The sequence below is a fragment of the Anabas testudineus genome, chromosome 2 (genome assembly GCF_900324465.2).
Source record: "Anabas testudineus chromosome 2, fAnaTes1.2, whole genome shotgun sequence".
Lineage (NCBI taxonomy): Eukaryota > Metazoa > Chordata > Actinopteri > Anabantiformes > Anabantidae > Anabas > Anabas testudineus.
The window spans coordinates 12547369-12565952 of NC_046611.1; the positions used below are offsets into that span (position 1 = coordinate 12547369).

General features: G+C 44.5%; 1 protein-coding gene, 6 non-coding genes and 2 pseudogenes across 7 annotated transcripts; 1 reads left to right on the forward strand and 8 right to left on the reverse strand.

Moving 5' to 3' along the window:
* Positions 1–615: 615 nt before the first annotated feature.
* LOC113164991 lies at positions 616–734 on the reverse strand. Its single transcript, XR_003299097.1, has one exon. It is a non-coding gene; the product is annotated as a 5S ribosomal RNA (ribosomal RNA).
* A 434-nt stretch (positions 735–1168) lies between these two features.
* Positions 1169–1287, reverse strand: LOC113164975. The gene has a single exon (XR_003299081.1). It is a non-coding gene; the product is annotated as a 5S ribosomal RNA (ribosomal RNA).
* A 2334-nt stretch (positions 1288–3621) lies between these two features.
* On the forward strand, positions 3622–7550 carry LOC113164348. Its single transcript, XM_026363613.1, has 7 exons — positions 3622–3954; positions 4040–4114; positions 4284–4358; positions 4460–5591; positions 5740–5963; positions 5996–6893; positions 7094–7550. Exons 1-7 carry the CDS (start codon positions 3864–3866, stop codon positions 7548–7550), a joined length of 2952 nt encoding a protein of 983 aa, XP_026219398.1. The 5' UTR covers positions 3622–3863.
* A 2301-nt stretch (positions 7551–9851) lies between these two features.
* LOC113164993 lies at positions 9852–9972 on the reverse strand (annotated as a pseudogene).
* A 428-nt stretch (positions 9973–10400) lies between these two features.
* On the reverse strand, positions 10401–10519 carry LOC113164976. The gene has a single exon (XR_003299082.1). It is a non-coding gene; the product is annotated as a 5S ribosomal RNA (ribosomal RNA).
* A 107-nt stretch (positions 10520–10626) lies between these two features.
* On the reverse strand, positions 10627–10698 carry trnad-guc. Its single transcript has one exon. It is a non-coding gene; the product is annotated as a tRNA-Asp (tRNA).
* Positions 10699–11604: 906 nt separating this feature from the next.
* On the reverse strand, positions 11605–11723 carry LOC113164972. The gene has a single exon (XR_003299078.1). It is a non-coding gene; the product is annotated as a 5S ribosomal RNA (ribosomal RNA).
* Positions 11724–12158: 435 nt separating this feature from the next.
* Positions 12159–12277, reverse strand: LOC113164977. Its single transcript, XR_003299083.1, has one exon. It is a non-coding gene; the product is annotated as a 5S ribosomal RNA (ribosomal RNA).
* Positions 12278–16179: 3902 nt separating this feature from the next.
* Positions 16180–16289, reverse strand: LOC113164995 (annotated as a pseudogene).
* Positions 16290–18584: the final 2295 nt, after the last annotated feature.

The window sequence follows — 18584 nt, forward strand, 5'->3', positions numbered from 1 at the left end:
TTGAGTTATGTTGCTTTTTGTTTGTTTGCTTGTTTGCTTGATTTGGGTTTGCCATTAGCATTAGCCTTTCTACATTTTCCTACCGTACCAATGCATGTCTATCATCAGCCAAACTATGAGAACTACTGTCCGGCCAATTTTTACATGATCCCAACCAGGTTGTTTAAACATACCTTCAGGTTCCAGCATTTACCTATTTGTCTCTTGTTTAGTGACGATAAATACGTTACCTCCCTGTGTTTTGGAATCTCACTTGGTATTGAACCAGCTACAGCACCCTCTGGTATTTGTAAAGACAAGCGGAGGCAAAAGAGAAAAGCTTACAGCACCTGGTATTTGTTGGCCTCGTTGACTTCCGTCACGTCAATGTAGTGGAGCAAAAAGGAGATCACTTCTCTCTGGCCACCTCCAACTGGCAACGTTGAACAGTCGTCACAACTGGACCACGGATGACAGGTTTTCTCGCTGCATTTGGTCTGCACAGCATTTATGTATTTGTCCCTTGTTTAGTGATGAAATATGCGTTACCTCCCTGTGTTTTGGAATCTCACTTGGTATTGAACCAGCGACAGGACCCTCTGGTGTGTGTAAAGACAAGCGGAGGCAAAAGAGAAAAGCTTACAGCACCTGGTATTCCCAGGCGGTCTCCCATCCAAGTACTAACAAGGCCCTACCCTGCTTGGCTTCTGAGATTGGATGACATCGGGCATGTTCAGGGTGGTATGGCCGTAAGCGAAACCCTCTCTTGCCAAGGGCCTTTCAAACGAGATATCGTGTCAGGCTTTTGGCCTCGTTGACTTCCATCACTTCCATGTAGAGGAGATCACTTCTGTCTCACGTGTAGTGAGGCGGCATGGGAGGGTGGCAAGTGGATAGGAGCCCAAAATACATCTAACTCATACTAAAGCACAGCAATTATCAAAGTGTGCTCTGTTACAGACAGCGTACTTTCCCATCCTTGCCTGCCACGGTGTAAGTTGTATTACCATCTTCAGGGCTTCCCACCCAGGTTGTTTAAACGTACTTTCGGGTTTGAGCATTGCCATGTTTGTCTCTTGTGTAGTGACGAAAAATGCGTTACCTCCCTGTGTTTTGGAATCTCCCTTGGTATTGAGCCAGCAACAGCACCCTCTGGTGTGTGTAAAGACAAGCGGAGGCAAAAGAGAAAAGCTTACAACACCTGGTATTCCCAGGCAGTCTCCCATCCAAGTACTAACCAGGCCCGACCCTGCTTGGCTTCCGAGATCGGACGAGATCGGGCGTGTTCAGGGTGGTATGGCCGTAAGCGAAAGCCTTTCCTGCCAAGGGCCGTTTTAAACAGAAAATCGTGTCAGGCACCTGTCTTTTAGAGGCCAGGGAAAAACAAAAGCAAGCAGTAAGAAAAGCGTAAAGCACTCCCCGTCGGGGAATCGAACCCCGGTCTTCCGTGTTGCGGAGGCGGCGGATTCTTTAGCTAAACTCCCTAAAACGTTTCCCATTCATTTCCAATGGTAGTGCTAAACCACTACGGATGCGATATATTCTTGGCCGCTAGTACGCGCTGTGGCGCCTTCTGGCCGCCCCGGTCCCTCCCCCTCCCTCCTGCCCGGTTTGTTCAAACGCCGAACGGAGCTCCGCTGTGTGGACGTTGCATCGCTAACCGGTAAGTGATGTTTAACTATTAATTAGTGCATTATTATAAGAAAATGTGATAATGAGATGGTGGTATTGATGTTTCGTCCACTCCGTGAAGTTTGTTTCGTGTTGTTTCGTACGGAGTTTACTGTTGTTTACTGTTACGTCGGGGGTGGGGGAGGGGGTCTCCACAGTAATTACACGTGAATTAACAGCTAACTCGTTATAAAGTTAGCATTTCTGTCAGCAGTAGTTCAGTGTTTTTGTTTGCTTTGAATTCGGAGTTGCAAATGAGCAGACTTCATTCATTCATTCATTCATTCATGATTCATTCATTCAGTGAATTTGTCGTGTTTACAATACTCAAGTAAAGGTCCAAGTAAAGTCAATACTGCCTTTAATACTCTGCAAAGCAAGTAGAAGCTAAAATGTAATAAAATCAAAGTGGAAAACAAATACAAAGTTCCCATCTGTAAATGTACTTAAGTTTCTCTGCATTAGTTTTGTTCATGTGTCTGAATTGTTTCACACTGTGGGTCATTACACTGTTATGCAAATGATAAAGCTACATTGTTGTTAGTGGAGAGTTTGTTGTAGAGAGCAGTGAGAATATGAAAGTCATAAAAGGACCAGCAGTTATGTATGTATTTCAACTTCCCACTTCACATTAAGCCCATACCAGCAAACATATGTTAAAAAAAAAACCCTATTCATGTGTTTACTAAATCATTTTCTTCTTTACAGGTAAAATGCGCAAATTTAATTTTTTCCCCGGGAGAATCAGTGTTGTATTCCGCAAGGGACCACTTGGATATCTCCGCCAAGACCCCTCTGATGCAGCCAGACTGATTAAAGACAACCCGTCTCTACAGGACAGGTCTGCACCTGTGAAGGAGGAGCTGGTCAGACAGAATGCCCTCGCTGCTGTCCGTCAGAGAGGAGGAGATGCTTCAGACAAAACTGAGGTGTTAGGAGAATACATTCTACAGTTTGGGAAGTATAAGGGGAAGTCTTTTCGCTGGCTCCTTGAGAATGACATTGGGTATACCATCTACCTAATCAAAACCCAGCAGAAAGAAGAGGCTGCAGGAAGATTCAAGGCCGAGGGGAACAGCAAGGACAGCCTACTGTCATTTCTGAGTTATGCCCACAGCTTTAAAGAAATACAGTCGCTTCTAAACTACGAGTCAACAAAGCCAGTTACAACAGCAGCAGCAGCATCAGAAGATGACCAGCTGGTTGGTTTTGGTTCCCGTATGAACAATACCTGGCGAGAGATTTGGGACAGCAGGGACGATGGCTATGCAGCCTTCATACTTAAGGCCAGCTGCGTTCCAGGGACAAAGATGCACAAGCTACAGCAGTACCTGAAAAAGAAGCAGTGCTCAGCCTCTGTGACGCACCCCTCACACACTCCTACAGAAGCCATGGGTGAGTGGGGTTTTTTTTTTTCTTTCAAAGAAGTACAAAATATTTTAGTACACAAAAAGACAACTAAATAATTTATGTCTGTGCCACAGTGATGGATGAAGATGAAGAGCTGGAGAGGGCGATGCTAAGTATTTCTCCTTCCAAGAAGTCTGCACCGAGTTGTGAGTGATTTGATTTCATTTTAAAAAGTCACAGTTTCACAAAAAGCTGAAATAAGGTGTGTAGAATCTACACTTTAATTTTTACTAATTGTATTATTTTTGTATCCCTGTTACAGCTGCTGCTGCTGCTGCTGCTGCTGCTGCTGCACCCTCAACCACCAGACAACCACATGCTTCAGGACTAAAAAGAGGTTTATTAATGAAACTGCGCTGCTTCAACCGACAACTCTGGGACAATGAACTGCTCTCCCAAACCGAAGCACGACTTAAATCTTTCTTTCTCGTGTTGACCACATTCTGGTCCTGTTTGTGTTCTGGTGTTTTATTTGCTGTCCTAGTGACTATGAATTGATACCGCTCATGATGAGGGTAAGTATCAAGTTTTATTTTCTTAAATGGTTGTTGGGGGGGGAGGAACAACTTGATTACTAACACTTGAATGCATGTGTTTGCAGTGTGCCTGTGTGTTGCTTTACCTGCTTAGGCTAAATTGTTATGAGTGTGACAACTGTATAAATAAATTCACATCTTACACATGTATATTAATTTAAGAAACCATTCAGTGTTGGTGACAAGCAGGTAAAGTAACATCTGTGTATGTGTGTGTTTGATTTCTGTCTCTACTAACACCAGATTTTGTATCATACCTAACTATAAATGCCTGACAAGACCTTTTCTGTTTTAGTACCATCTGCTACTCTGTCCTCGCTGTCCACATCCACTGTACACGAGGGTTCAGAACTAGATGGTAATTATATTTCTTAATACTTTCCAGTGCATCCCTTACAGCTAAACTGTACTTGATTAATTCTTGTTATTCTTTCTTGTTTCAGCCCCAGTTCAGCCACCTTTAAAGAAACCTTTGCCACTTCCACAGGAGTTGATGTTTCTAATGCCAGAAACAGCAGGTGAGTTACCTGTTAGTTTACCTGCATACATCATGTTTAAAATAACCACCAGTTTAAGATTTCAAAAAACCTCAGGTTTGTATTTGAACAACTACACTGTAGAGACTTAATGTCCTGATTTATTCTTCCTTTATTGTAAATAACAAATCTTTAAACATGTCTGTCCTAGCAGAGACACATTCTTCTCCTGAAAGAGCTACAGTGACCAGTCCACTACATTCACCCCCTGCAAAGAGAGCTCAAAGTAAGTAGTAAAATATGTTATATTTGCTTGTGCTCATCCTAAAGAGATACAGTCAAGTCACACAGAAATAATTTACACTTTCTTTGTTCTTGTCTGACTAGGCCAGCCATCATCAACAGCCCCAAGCTGTTCTCCTCCTCCTCCTCCTCCTCCTCCTCCTCCTCCTCCTCAGCTTCCTGGCTACGATCATGATGTAAGTCAGTGGAACTGTTCTCACTTCCAGAAGATCTGGATGAAGACAGAGCTGGAATCCCTGGGCGTCTGGCCAGGTTCGCTTCCTGTGAGCAACCCCATGAAGATGGTGTCACTGTGGCGTTTCCCTCCCCAGCCAGAATTGATTGACAGCATCTCTGATTTCCCATCTCCAAAGTACTTTCAGCTTCACCCCTTTTTCATATGGAAGCCAGAGAACGATGACCTCATGGGCAGACTGAGGAACAACTACAGTTTGCCCTGCATTGAAGGTTGTGTCCAGCCACAGGTTGCCTCTGCAGGTGTCGGCAGACCACGTGTGATTGTGGGACTCACTGGACAGTACTACCTGTTGTCATCCAGGCTGTGTTGCAAAGTTTGTCGGAAGAGATGGTATGCTGACAACCCACTGTGGCTTGACAAACTTCCAAAGAGGTTCACAAATGTGTTGCCAGCAATACTTACCTACAAGAAGGCAATATGCAAGTCAGTTATGGATGAACTCAGGCGCACTGGTAACTCACCCACAGACATGGCAAGCCAGATCACAGAGATAATGCACCTTAAATATGAACGTGCCAACCTGGCCTACCTCCTCAGCTGCCAAAACATCATAGATGGTGAGTCTGGAAAGTATGGGCAAAAAACCATCACTCAGTTCATAAGGCAAGAGACAAAACCAGCTCCTTTTGGTGACTACTCTGACTCAGATGGCTGGAATGGGATCTCTGTTTCGGCACACTACCTAACTGACTGTCTGCTTTATGAGTACCAGCACCAGGAGGAGCCAATCAAAAAACTGCTGCAGGGAACGTTTGGCCAGGCATTCCGCTCAGACCACACCCGTAAAGTTGCTCGGAAGGTCACCTTTTCATCTGGAACCATGTCATCATATGCAGTGATGAATGAAAACTGGATGATTGTTTCATGGGTGATGGTACAGTCCGAGGCAGAGAAGTCACTGGGGCCAATGTTTGAGGGACTTGCGAACCGCTACAGCAACGCAGGAATAGAGAAGGCTCAGTACCACTGGGTAGACAGGTAAGAAATTATTTACTACTTTCCAATAATTACAAATTACATTTCATATAATATTTTGCAGCTTGGTGCCAGTTCATTTAGAATAAGCAAGTTTCATAATTAGTGCTGAACGCTGAGGGGTATATTGTTCCCTTTTTATCTCCTTCAGGGATTGCTGTGCAGCATTTAAGGTTGCAGAATGTGCTCCAGGAGAGCACCTGAACTGGGATGCTTGGCGGACATCTGATGCCATTGCTGCTGAGGCCACTTCGGGCAACCTGTTGAACACATGTGCATCAAGGTCCCATTACAATACAGACATCATCGTCAAGCTGGACTTGTTCCACTGTATGAGGAGGTTTCTTCGTGAGTGTGTCTCAGAGCATCATCCCTGTACAGTTCTTTTGCCCAGTTCTTGTCGGCAGCCTTTTCTGTGGTGGATCAGGAAGACCTGCAGCGGCTTAAAGACGCTTATAAGTTTTGTAGGATTCAACCTGCCAACCCCACAAAACAGCACATTCGTGAGCACTGCAGGACCAAGATTCCACCACCGGATGAGCTGATCCAGAGAGTTGAGGGGGTTTTCCAGCACTTCTATCTTGCTAAAGACCCAAATGGTGTGTCTCTCTTTAAGCCCTCAATGCTGAAGGTGTGGCGGATTCAGCGGGTGCACATCCTCCGTGGTTGCCTTAGTGATCCTGAGGTGTTAGGTGGGATCTTGTACAGACATGGAGGAACAGTGCAGCTGAACCACGTACCAGGTGAGGGAGCTAAAGTTCCTGTTTGGATCCCCATTAGAGGCACATCTCAACAAGAGGGTTACCACTTTCATCAGGCTCAGTGGGTCACTGGAACTCGTGTTTCTCCAGAGCTGTTTCAAGCTCAGGGGATGACTGGGGTGGCCCGGTGGAATTACCAACGTCTGGTGGACTTGAAACTGCCAGGGGTTTGCCTTCCAGCTGCCTTTGACCCAGCTCTAATTGCAGATCTCAATGCAGCCTCTGAACGTGTGCTTGGACAAGTTAAATATCCTGTCCTTCATCTGTCTGCCACCGACACCGGGGAGAAGTTTGGACTGGGGTACGTGGAGCCTGGTTCTCGTCCAATTCCTCTTGACTGGGATAAGCACAGGACCAAGACAGGCTCTACCCATAACCCCCCTCCTCCTCAAGACAGCTCAACTGTAACACGGTCTGAGCTTCTGCAGGCCTCCTCCGTGGCTTCAGCAAAGCTGTTTCAGTTTCCAGCCTGCCCTCCAGCTGATGCTGCAGATGAGACTCCAACACCAGTTTTTGAACCTAAGACTGAGCCAGGTAAACATTTGTAAGACATTAGTGGAGATTAATGTATGATATTTCATTTTTCACCTGTAGTTTTTAAAAATATATTTAATGTATTACTAAACTTTCACGTACACAGATCAGACAGTGATTTATTTTCATCCATAAGAGTGTGTAACTTTAGTTTGTCCCCTTACTTTTCCAGAAATACTTACTGCTCGCTCTCTTGTCTTGTTATTGTAGGAAGCACATATCCACCACCTCTGCCCCTGCTGTCCACACCAACTGCTGCTCGCACTGGACCTGTAAAGACTGGAGGAAGGGTCTTTGTTTTGGAACACAAGCGCCGGCCAGATCCTATGAAAAGATTATTGATGACCTGCTCATTAAATACCATGGGCAGAAAGACATGCTGAAGCTCGTAGACCAGGATTATGCAGCTCTAGTTCATAACTCCTGTAGAGACCCAAACAGCATGCTTCACCCCACAACCAAATTACACATCTCACAGTACATGAAGCACCTGAGCAAAATGATAAACACCAGCTCCTCTTTAACACAGTCCCAGAAAGACTTCAAGAGAGGCAACAACTCTGGCACACTAACAGTAGGGAGTGAGACTACCTCTGTGCCAGTAGTTACCATGCCGGTCCAGTGGTTAATCCACCTCCACCTGTACAGCCCCTTGCCACACCTCTAACCCCAGACTCCATTGAAAAAATTGTTCTAGACATCATGGAGAAGCAACAACAACAGCAGCAGCAGCAGCACAGCTACCACCACCACAACAACAACAACAAGGGCAAAAGAAGACACAGACAAAACTTGTCTCTCCTGTGGTCAGCCGAAGTCACGATATGAAAATGATGGTTCTTCCGTCCACTTTTTTTACCAGCAAGGTCCTGTCAGGTATTTCTACTGCTCCACAAAAGTTTTAAAGCTTACGGTGGTGAAGGTCTGACAAATCCAAAAATGCCCTTTGAAGATTTTACCAAGTCACAGTTCTTTCAACGGGAACTGGATGCCACTAAGAAAAAGGTGGAGGAGAGAGACAAACAGAAAAGAAAAAGGACTGAATCACAGCCCACAGGACGCAAGTGTCGGTTTTGTAAAACGGAACTGAAACAGGGACCAAACAGCCGTCACATTCATACAGGTTTCTCAGGAATTGCGGGAAAGTATATTTACTGCCCAGCAAAAGTCTTTTCCCTCTACAGAGATCAGGGCATGGAGAGGGAGATGACCTGGAAAGAGTTTCAGGAATCTCCTTTTTATGACAAAGAAAGACAGAGATGGATGGGGGAAAAGAGAAAATAAGAGAGTATCTTTATGTTGAACTCTCTTAATGGTCAAATGAGAGGACCAGCAGAATATATTTATTTATTATTATCTATATATTGTCTATCTATTATCTATTGTACATTTAATGCTTAAATGTGAATGTGTGTGTGTGTGTGTGTGTGTGTGTTTAACTTTGCACCAAGTGTTTTGTGTGACTATTTAATACTGTGATTGTTACTCTTGATGATATGGTCATTAAACACCATTTAATTCATTAATGTTTACATGTCTCATTAAGATGGTAAAAAAAATAATTGCAAATTTAATGAATTACAAACTAAGTAATAAAATATTTAAAATGTACAAATTTTCAAATGATCTAATGCCAGGTCTTTAGTTTTTTGTTTATATTCACTTAGATGAGAAATTGTGCATTTAAATTATTAAAACATCACTCCTCATCTCTCCTGCCACAAAAAGGTTATTTAAATTAGTTAAGAAAGTAAGAGTCGCGTTAATTGAATCAAACTGAACCATATAATCTTAAAATATGTTTTATCAACTTTGCCTCGACTGGGATTCGAACCAGGATTCAGGCAAAAATGACTGGATTAAGAGCGTGGTTCAGCACCTTGGACAGCAACAAAAATGCTGCAATTTCATTGGCTGTCACTGCGCTCCACCTACACGCGGACTGGCCGTGTTGTGACAGGCGGAGATACTGTCCACTATACTAACGAGGAGGGGTGCTGGCGTGTCGCTTGACCACGGCCCGCCGTTCCGAGCACTCTTGCCGGTATTCGGGCGGGACGAGGAAGCCTCAGTTGTCCGCGCCAATTGCCCACCACTTGTTATTTATTGAACTTTGAAAGCGACTAACAACCCCAGGGACTGTGCAGGGCACAGCGGACGGTGAAACGGCACGGTGGGGCATGTCGAGGAAGGTGGGGGGGGGGGGGAGTGGACTGCTTTCCGGTCCCCTGCTACTGACTGCTTGAGCTGCTTCCGGTAGACTCACTTACCTTTTTGAGTTATGTTGCTTTTTGTTTGTTTGCTTGTTTGCTTGATTTGGGTTTGCCATTAGCATTAGCCTTTCTACATTTTCCTACCGTACCAACGCATGTCTATCATCAGCCAAACTATGAGAACTACTGTCCGGCCAATTTTTACATGATCCCAACCAGGTTGTTTAAACAAACCTTCAGGTTCCAGCATTTACCTATTTGTCTCTTGTTTAGTGACGATAAATACGTTACCTCCCTGTGTTTTGGAATCTCACTTGGTATTGAACCAGCTACAGCACCCTCTGGTATTTGTAAAGACAAGCGGAGGCAAAAGAGAAAAGCTTACAGCACCAGGTATTTGTTGGCCTCGTTGACGTTCCGTCACCTCAATGTAGTGGAGCAAAAAGGAGATCACTTCTCTCTGGCCACCTCCCCTCCAATTTGGCAATGTTTGAACAGTCGTCACCACTGTGACCACGTCAATTATGAGCAAAAGGGATCATTCTCTGGCCACCTCAACTGGCAATTTGGTCACAACTGGACCACGGATGACAGGTTTTCTCGCTGCATTTGGGCTGCAACAGCATTGTATGTATTTGTCCCTTGTTTAGTGGATGAAAAATGCGTTACCTCCCTTTGGTTTTGGAATCTCACTTGGTATTGAACCAGCGACAGCACCCTCTGGTGTGTGTAAAGACAAGCGGAGGCAAAGAGAAAAGCTACAGCACCTGGTATTCCCAGGCTGGTCTCCCATCCAAGTACTAACAAGGTCCCTACCCTGCTTGGCTTCCGAGATCGGAGGAGATCGGGCGTGTTCAGGGTGGTATGGCCGTAAGCGAAACCCTCTCTGCCAAGGCCTTTCAAACGGATATCGTGTAGGCTTTTGGCCTCGTTGACTTCCATCACTTCCATGTAGAGGAGATCACTTCTGTCTCACGTGTAGTGAGGCGGCATGGGAGGGTGGCAAGTGGATAGGAGCCCAAAATACATCTAACTCATACTAAAGCACAGCAATTATCAAAGTGTGCTCTGTTACAGACAGGTACTTTCCCATCCTTGCCTGCCACGGTGTAAGTTGTATTACCATCTTCAGGGCTTCCCACCCAGGTTGTTTAAACGTACTTTCGGGTTTGAGCATTGCATGTTTGTCTCTTGTGTAGTGACGAAAAATGCGTTACCTCCCTGTGTTTTGGAATCTCCCTTGGTATTGAGCCAGCGACAGCACCCTCTGGTGTGTGTAAAGACAAGCGGAGGCAAAAGAGAAAAGCTTACAACACCTGGTATTCCCAGGCAGTCTCCCATCCAAGTACTAACCAGGCCCGACCCTGCTTGGCTTCCGAGATCGGACGAGATCGGGCGTGTTCAGGGTGGTATGGCCGTAAGCGAAACCCTCTCCTGCCAAGGGCCGTTTTAAACAGAAAATCGTGTCAGGCACCTGTCTTTTAGAGGCCAGGGAAAAACAAAAGCAAGCAGTAAGAAAAGCGTAAAGCACTCCCCGTCGGGGAATCGAACCCCGGTCTTCAGCGTGACAGGCGGAGATACTGTCCACTATACTAACGAGGAGGGGTGCTGGCGTGTTGCTTGACCACGGCCCGCCGTTCCGAGCACTCTTGCCGGTATTCGGGCGGGATGAGGAAGCCTCAGTTGTCCGCGCCAATTGCCCACCACTTGTTATTTATTGAACTTTGAAAGCGACTAACAACCCCAGGGACCTGTGCAGGGCGCAGCGGACGGTGAAACGGCACGGTGGGGCATGTCGAGGAAGGTGGGGGGGTGGGGGGGGGGGGAGTGGACTGCTTTCCGGTCCCCTGCTACTGACTGCTTGAGCTGCTTCCGGTAGACTCACTTACCTTTTTGAGTTATGTTGCTTTTTGTTTGTTTGCTTGTTTGCTTGATTTGGGTTTGCCATTAGCATTAGCCTTTCTACATTTTCCTACCGTACCAACGCATGTCTATCATCAGCCAAACTATGAGAACTACTGTCCGGCCAATTTTTACATGATCCCAACCAGGTTGTTTAAACATACCTTCAGGTTCCAGCATTTACCTATTTGTCTCTTGTTTAGTGACGATAAATACGTTACCTCCCTGTGTTTTGGAATCTCACTTGGTATTGAACCAGCTACAGCACCCTCTGGTATTTGTAAAGACAAGCGGAGGCAAAAGAGAAAAGCTTACAGCACCTGGTATTTGTTGGCCTCGTTGACTTCCGTCACGTCAATGTAGTGGAGCAAAAAGGAGATCACTTCTCTCTGGCCACCTCCAACTGGCAACGTTGAACAGTCGTCACAACTGGACCACGGATGACAGGTTTTCTCGCTGCATTTGGTCTGCACAGCATTTATGTATTTGTCCCTTGTTTAGTGATGAAATATGCGTTACCTCCCTGTGTTTTGGAATCTCACTTGGTATTGAACCAGCGACAGGACCCTCTGGTGTGTGTAAAGACAAGCGGAGGCAAAAGAGAAAAGCTTACAGCACCTGGTATTCCCAGGCGGTCTCCCATCCAAGTACTAACAAGGCCCTACCCTGCTTGGCTTCCGAGATCAGATGAGATCGGGCGTGTTCAGGGAGGTATGGCCGTAAGCGAAACCCTCTCTTGCCAAGGGCCTTTTCAAACGAGATATCGTGTCAGGCTTTTGGCCTCGTTGACTTCCATCACTTCCATGTAGAGGAGATCACTTCTGTCTCACGTGTAGTGAGGCGGCATGGGAGGGTGGCAAGTGGATAGGAGCCCAAAATACATCTAACTCATACTAAAGCACAGCAATTATCAAAGTGTGCTCTGTTACAGACAGCGTACTTTCCCATCCTTGCCTGCCACGGTGTAAGTTGTGTTACCATCTTCAGGGCTTCCCACCCAGGTTGTTTAAACGTACTTTCGGGCTTGAGCATTGCCATGTTTGTCTCTTGTGTAGTGACGAAAAATGCGTTACCTCCCTGTGTTTTGGAATCTCCCTTGGTATTGAGCCAGCGACAGCACCCTCTGGTGTGTGTAAAGACAAGCGGAGGCAAAAGAGAAAAGCTTACAACACCTGGTATTCCCAGGCAGTCTCCCATCCAAGTACTAACCAGGCCCGACCCTGCTTGGCTTCCGAGATCGGACGAGATCGGGCGTGTTCAGGGTGGTATGGCCGTAAGCAAAAGCTTGTCTTGACAAGGGCCCTTTTAAACGGGATGTTGTGTCAGGCTTTTGGCCTTGATTCAGAGTAACAAAACTCCCGTCTCGATACTGCACGCATTTTCACCAAGAAATCCGTTCCCCACCTACACTCCTGGAAGCACAGGACATCACCTGCCATAGTCTTACACAAGATGCACACACGTTAAACCTGGCAAACACCTGCAATGTTCTGTTAAACAATAATCATGGAAAAAAAAAGGGAAATCAGCATTTCCGGTGTCTGCGACCTTTGTGATTCCCACCACCCTCACTTTTAAAAGCCTTCCCCAGTTTGGTTGTAGCCAAACCTTTCCGCACCTTTTTAACCGTCTGAACATCCATATCTGACTCCAAATCGGTGAGGGTAGCCCTAAGAACAATCAGACCGACAGAGAAAGAGCGCTGGGCCAAACCTGATTCACAGGCACTCCGTGGGAGTAGCGCCGGAGAAGCGGATGAGACCGGGGGCAGCATGCCCCCCTCGGGGTCCCCTTCTCCCAGTCCCGCTCTCGCAAAAGCGTGTCCATACTGGAACCGATTTCAAGGTCGGAGTCCTGTGCAAAGAATTGTTCAGCCGTCATAAACTCCGCCGGGGTCCCACAGACTTCACCAAGCTCCAAGCCCCCTTCACTCACCGCATCGCTACTGACTGCCTCCTCACAGTCCCTCAAAGGGCAGCCACCCTCCTCGTCCTCCTAAGTGGCAGACACCAGACAGTCACCCCCCTCTGCCATGCCCTGTCCAATCTCCGCAGCCACTCCTCCCACACACACACACACACTTACATTCCAGACTATGGCAGGTGACGCACCTGCGTTACCATAGTATGGAATATGGCAAAGAGTGTACAGTGTCATTAAATTTAACTTTCACATACCTGGTGCCATCTGCCACATCCGTGCCTGGCCACATCCTCCGTTTAATCAGCGAAATCGCCTTTACCCCCCACACATCCAGTCTCTCCAGAATGTCCTCATCAGGCACGTAGGCCAGCAGATTCAAAAATGAAACCACAAGCTCATCCAGAGCAAGAGATTTTACCATCATGATCACAGATCCCACTTTAAAACCATCCAAAAGTCTCTTCTTTGCAGAAACCAGACAGTCACCCCCCTTGCCCAAAAGCCTGACATGACATCCCTCTTTTAATTGTGATGTCATGTCAGGCTTTTGGCCATATTGACTTCCATCACATCCATATAGGTCAGACTTTTCCATCCATCCTCTAGCTCAGACTGTTTGGCCTCAATGAGACGGCAGGCATCTCTGGATTCCACCTTGAAGATGCAATGAGATAGGTGCCTCATGAAGGTGGGGTACAGGTAGTGGCTCTCTGTAGTGAGAATTGCTGTAAAGCGGCGCATCAGGTGCCATACATCAACAAGTTTTGCGTGCGTCCGATCTGTAAAGTTCCAAGATGGCCAGAAGAGTCTGCCTCCAGCAGCTCCTGGTCTGTAGGCTCAGCATAGACACTATCCCTCTTGTGTGGTGGGGGAGGTGGATGAAGAGGTGGAGTCAAGAGAGGGGCCCGTTCACCTGAGGCAGAACAATAAATACATTTCTTTTGTTTCGTGAAATATTTGGTTGTATGTGTGTATTTGTGTGTGTTAACAGTGGACAGCCAAGCCATCTAAACACTACAAGACAACCCCATGTGATTTTTGAAGAGACAAAGCAAAGGGAACACAAAATGACAACAGACTAAATCTGGTGAGGGAGTTAATCAGGCAGCAGCTAGAAGTGGTTATAAGAGTAATTCCATAAAGAAGGATGAAGACGTTTTTCACTATGGATGACTCATTAGTGATGCTTCAACATGTAATTGGCAGGCAATGTAATTGTAACATAATGCAAGAGGAAAAACATTAAACATACAGTGAACACAACAGTATATAGTTTAGGATAGTGTTTAATTTTGACTTGAGTTGTCAAATCTATGCACATCAGACAATTTGTTATAATGTTATTTATGACTAATGATTTTTACAGTATTGGACTATGATTCAAATGTTTCTAAAGACAAACCAGATCTTTTTTGGTTCCTCTGACTCATACAGGCTCTGCAAGTCCCTGAAGCCAAAAATAGTCTGTCCCTCCTGGCCAGGTTGGAGGGACACAGTGCTTTCTCAAACATTAACAAAGTCAGGATTCATTGTATGAATCCTATTTAGAGACTCTAACCTTGTTGGCCATCAGAGGGGACTGAGACCCTGTTCTCTCTCACTCCTTCTGGCGGGAGGCAACCAGATTAACGGCATATCCAACATCATTCTCCAGTAGCCAGTGGAAGCTCTTCCCCTAGTACTTCCCGAACTGAACCTTTCACTGGCTCAGCACGAGCGTGGCATTGGCTGTGTCGCCTCACCATCCTCGAAGGTGACATGGTCCCAGGCCTCTGCATCCACCTCCTCTGGGGTTTTGCCCCTGTAGGCTGGCTGGCCTCCAGTACGCTGCTGAGGCCTTTAAAACAAGGGTCCAATTATGGGTCCTCCTAAATGTTAGATGTTCCATCTAAATGTAAAAAATAAACACCAGTGGAGCACTTCCAGTAAGGTTAAAGTTAATGAGTAAGTAAAGTAAGCTAATGTATTATTAGTAGTAATGGCATTATATGACTGGTGCTTTTATATTAAAACTTACTTTCGCTCTTTTTCAAACAGTTCCAATCCATACAATGGAGAGGATAAAACAATTAGGCTGCATTATATTGCTGAACTCATTTATTTCATAAATAAAGATCATTTCACCTACTTGTCACTATTTGGATTATTGATAAGGGTTCTGTCTCCTTATTTAAGGAGTGTCATTATTATATCACAGACACTCTGATATCTTTTGTATGTTCCATGACGTTATGGAAGAAATACATATATCAAAGTACTGCAGGAATATTCCATTACAGTTCAAGTACAGGTTACAGTACATTCAAGTACAGGTCCTGCCTTCACATGGTTTGACTATGAAAAAGTCATAGTTAAACTATGTGACTGAATAACGTTCATACTGTATTTTTAGACTTGCATTGCTAATAGTAGATATTAAATATTATATAAATATTTTCATTTGTTTTAAGTTTGAGCTACATGAACGACACACGACTAGTTCAGAACGATAACAAATAAGGCACAGAATGAATTTGAGGTATTAAAAAAATAAATTTTCACACTTTAACAACTAATGAATGAACTACTGACCTAATGAATCCACCACCGACAACAACATGCTAGCAACTACAGTCATACCGTCATGTGGTTCTCACGTTTTTTTCCACAAAAAAACAAACAAAAAAACAACACGGTTGTCTATGTATGGTTAATGTCACTCTTAAGTGCGAGTTTAGCATGTCTGTAAAGATAAATTTGATTAAAAGGTTTTTAATACTACACTTGCAGACGCTCCGGTTGGAATTGACTTCGGGACGGGGGGGGGGGGGGGTGGGGGGGGGTGTTGCTTTACGAAGTCGGAACACATCCTCATCTCCTATTGGACGACTCAGACAGGATTCTCGAAATTGGAATAAATTCGGCAATCTGATTGGTCGTCCGCTCTCCTAAAACCAGCGCTAATCGGAACAATGCTGCGCGGCGATTGGATGGGGCGGGACATAGCCGTGGACGGCCATTGGCCAGAGGGAAGAGCCACACGGACCATAGAGTTACATCGAGAGACGTTTTGGTGCTGCTGAGGCAGCTGGACCACTGATGAACTGACAGCTGAAATATCCCTGTTTTCCTTGGTGCAAATATTCAGCATTTATGTATTTGTCTCTTGTTTAGTGATGAAAAGTATGTTTCCTCCCTGTGTTTTGGAATCTCCCTTGGTATTGAACCAGCGACAGCACCCTCTGGTGGGTGGAAAGACAAGTGGAGGCAAAAGACAAAAGCTTACAGCACCTGGTATTCCCAGGCGGTCTCCCATCCAAGTACTAACAAGGTCCCGACCCTGCTTGGCTTCTGAGATCGGGCGTGTTCAGGGTGGTATGGCCGTAAGCGAAAGTCTCTTTTGCCAAGGCCCCTTTTAAACGGGATGTTGTGTCAAGTCATTTCTTTAATTTATCAGTTTTTGTCTTTGTCGAAATTTTTCCAGAACCCTATTCTCTGCATCATCTTCTCTCCCACCAACTAACTTCATGTCCTCTCTATTCCACCTGGTTCCCTCTCATTCACACATGTATTCTGTGTTGCTGCAGCTAATCTTCATTCCTCTGATTTCCAAAGCACATCACCACCTCTGGACCAACATCAGACTCTTCCATACCTTCATCCTCTTCAATGCCCTCCTCATTTCACTTTGCTAATTACTTCCTGCTCCACAACAGCCACCTCTTCTACTCTTTGTTCATTTTTATTTTCCTCATTCCTCAACGTTTCAAAGTTCTCCTTCCATCTTCTTATCACACTCCTTACACCTGTCAATACATTTCAATTCAATTCAACTTCTAACTAATATGTGCTTACAAATGTTTATTACAGTTTAACATCTTTAATCCTGCAAGAAAATACTGCTTAACACAGAGGCATGATTTTTAGATTTTTATTGTGTCTTCAATAGGTCACATACAGCATCTTATGGTGCAGCACTATTATTTGTTACAGCTGTCCCAGTTGCAGCAGCTGACCTTCAGACCCTCAGCGAATCCCAGTTTCAGACACTCCACCATCTTGAAGCAGGACTTATGGAAAGTGTCTTCTGCAGAGACATTAGAAACATTTTATTATTTTCTTTTACTTTCTGTCAGTTTGTTTAAAAGCAATTTTTTTTTCTAAAAAAGCTTAAACATTTGGTACTTTTGCTCATATTAAAGAGTATGGAATATCTAATATGTATAGAATAATTTGACTTAGAATTTAACAATTACTTAATTATTAATAATTATTAACAATAAAACACAAAAAATATATTACATATAATTTACAGAATTGTGTAATTAAATTAATAAACATTTAGTCAAATGTCTACCTCTCATGATATGACATTAACCATAAATGAGGGATTCGTTTGTAGAAACCTACACTTTTTATTTTATGTTATGCAAGGAAAGTGATAATGAGATCATAACTGATGAGATAATACGTCTACGCAACCCACCATATGGTGCTGGGTAGGTGATTTTAGCGCAGGCATCCATCTCTGGAGGACAGGTGTCCACAGACTCCACACAGTCTCCACTGTCAGGAGCCTCACGGATACAGCTGACACAGTGCAGGGCCTCACCTGTGATGCATGAAGACAACAAGACCTGTAGAGCACTGTAAAAGTTCAAGTACAAAAACACATAAACTGAATTTTCTCTGTATTTACCATAGGTGACGGCCACCAGGAGCAGGAGAGCAAAAGCAAAGACCTTCATTTTCTGTTACCTCTGATGTCTGCAGATGAAATTAATGCAACAAATACCTTTTGATGATGCACTCTGCTTATATAGTGTCATGTAAGTTTTTTTATTATCATTTTCTGTATAAAGCCATACCTTACCTTCTGAACCTGTGCAGGTTACTGTGTACCTCTCCTGCCACCCTTCCTCTCTTTTATAGCGCTTCATCAGACAGGCACATCGCTGATAATGGTCACTGCTGTGGGAAAGTGCCCACATTGCAAAACGTGCAAAACAGCTGCAAACGCATAATGTTTAATCTTTACGATGCCACTGGAGCTTTGTGGAGGAAAATTAAACTGATAATTTGTCTTGTAAGTCAAAACTAAAAGGTTCAGTTGTGATGACAGTGAGTCAATTTAACTGTCTTTTTAAACCCCATACTTAGTAAGGCTCTGACGGTGTCACACAGTCAGATTTCCACATTTACACTCATCTACTATTGTAAGAATACCTTTAGAATTTTCTTTACTTCTGCATAAATGTGACCTAAAACACAGTTTTCAGATTGAAGAACATGAACTTAACTTCTGTGCAAAGAAATTGCAAATGTTTTTTTGTCCATATTTTCTGATTTGCTTCTAACTCAGACACTTTCCTGATTAGATGCTTCAACTGGAACTTGCATTCTGTAAATCCTGAGCTCAGATATCTAGAGGGAGGTGAGGTGGACTGTCTTGGGAACATGAAGAAACAGAGGTCTGGACCCCCTTGTTGAGCCTCCTGCAGAATATATGGCTAAAACATTTTATATTCACAGTATACCATAGCTATGTTTGTTTGTTCTGCTGGGAGACTGAACTCAAAGGGTGGAAACGGGCAAACATTTTGTTTTTGATACAGTAACATCACAGAAATTAAACACTGATGGGATGTTTAATGAAGAAAATAGCGTGTACTGTAATGCTGGTG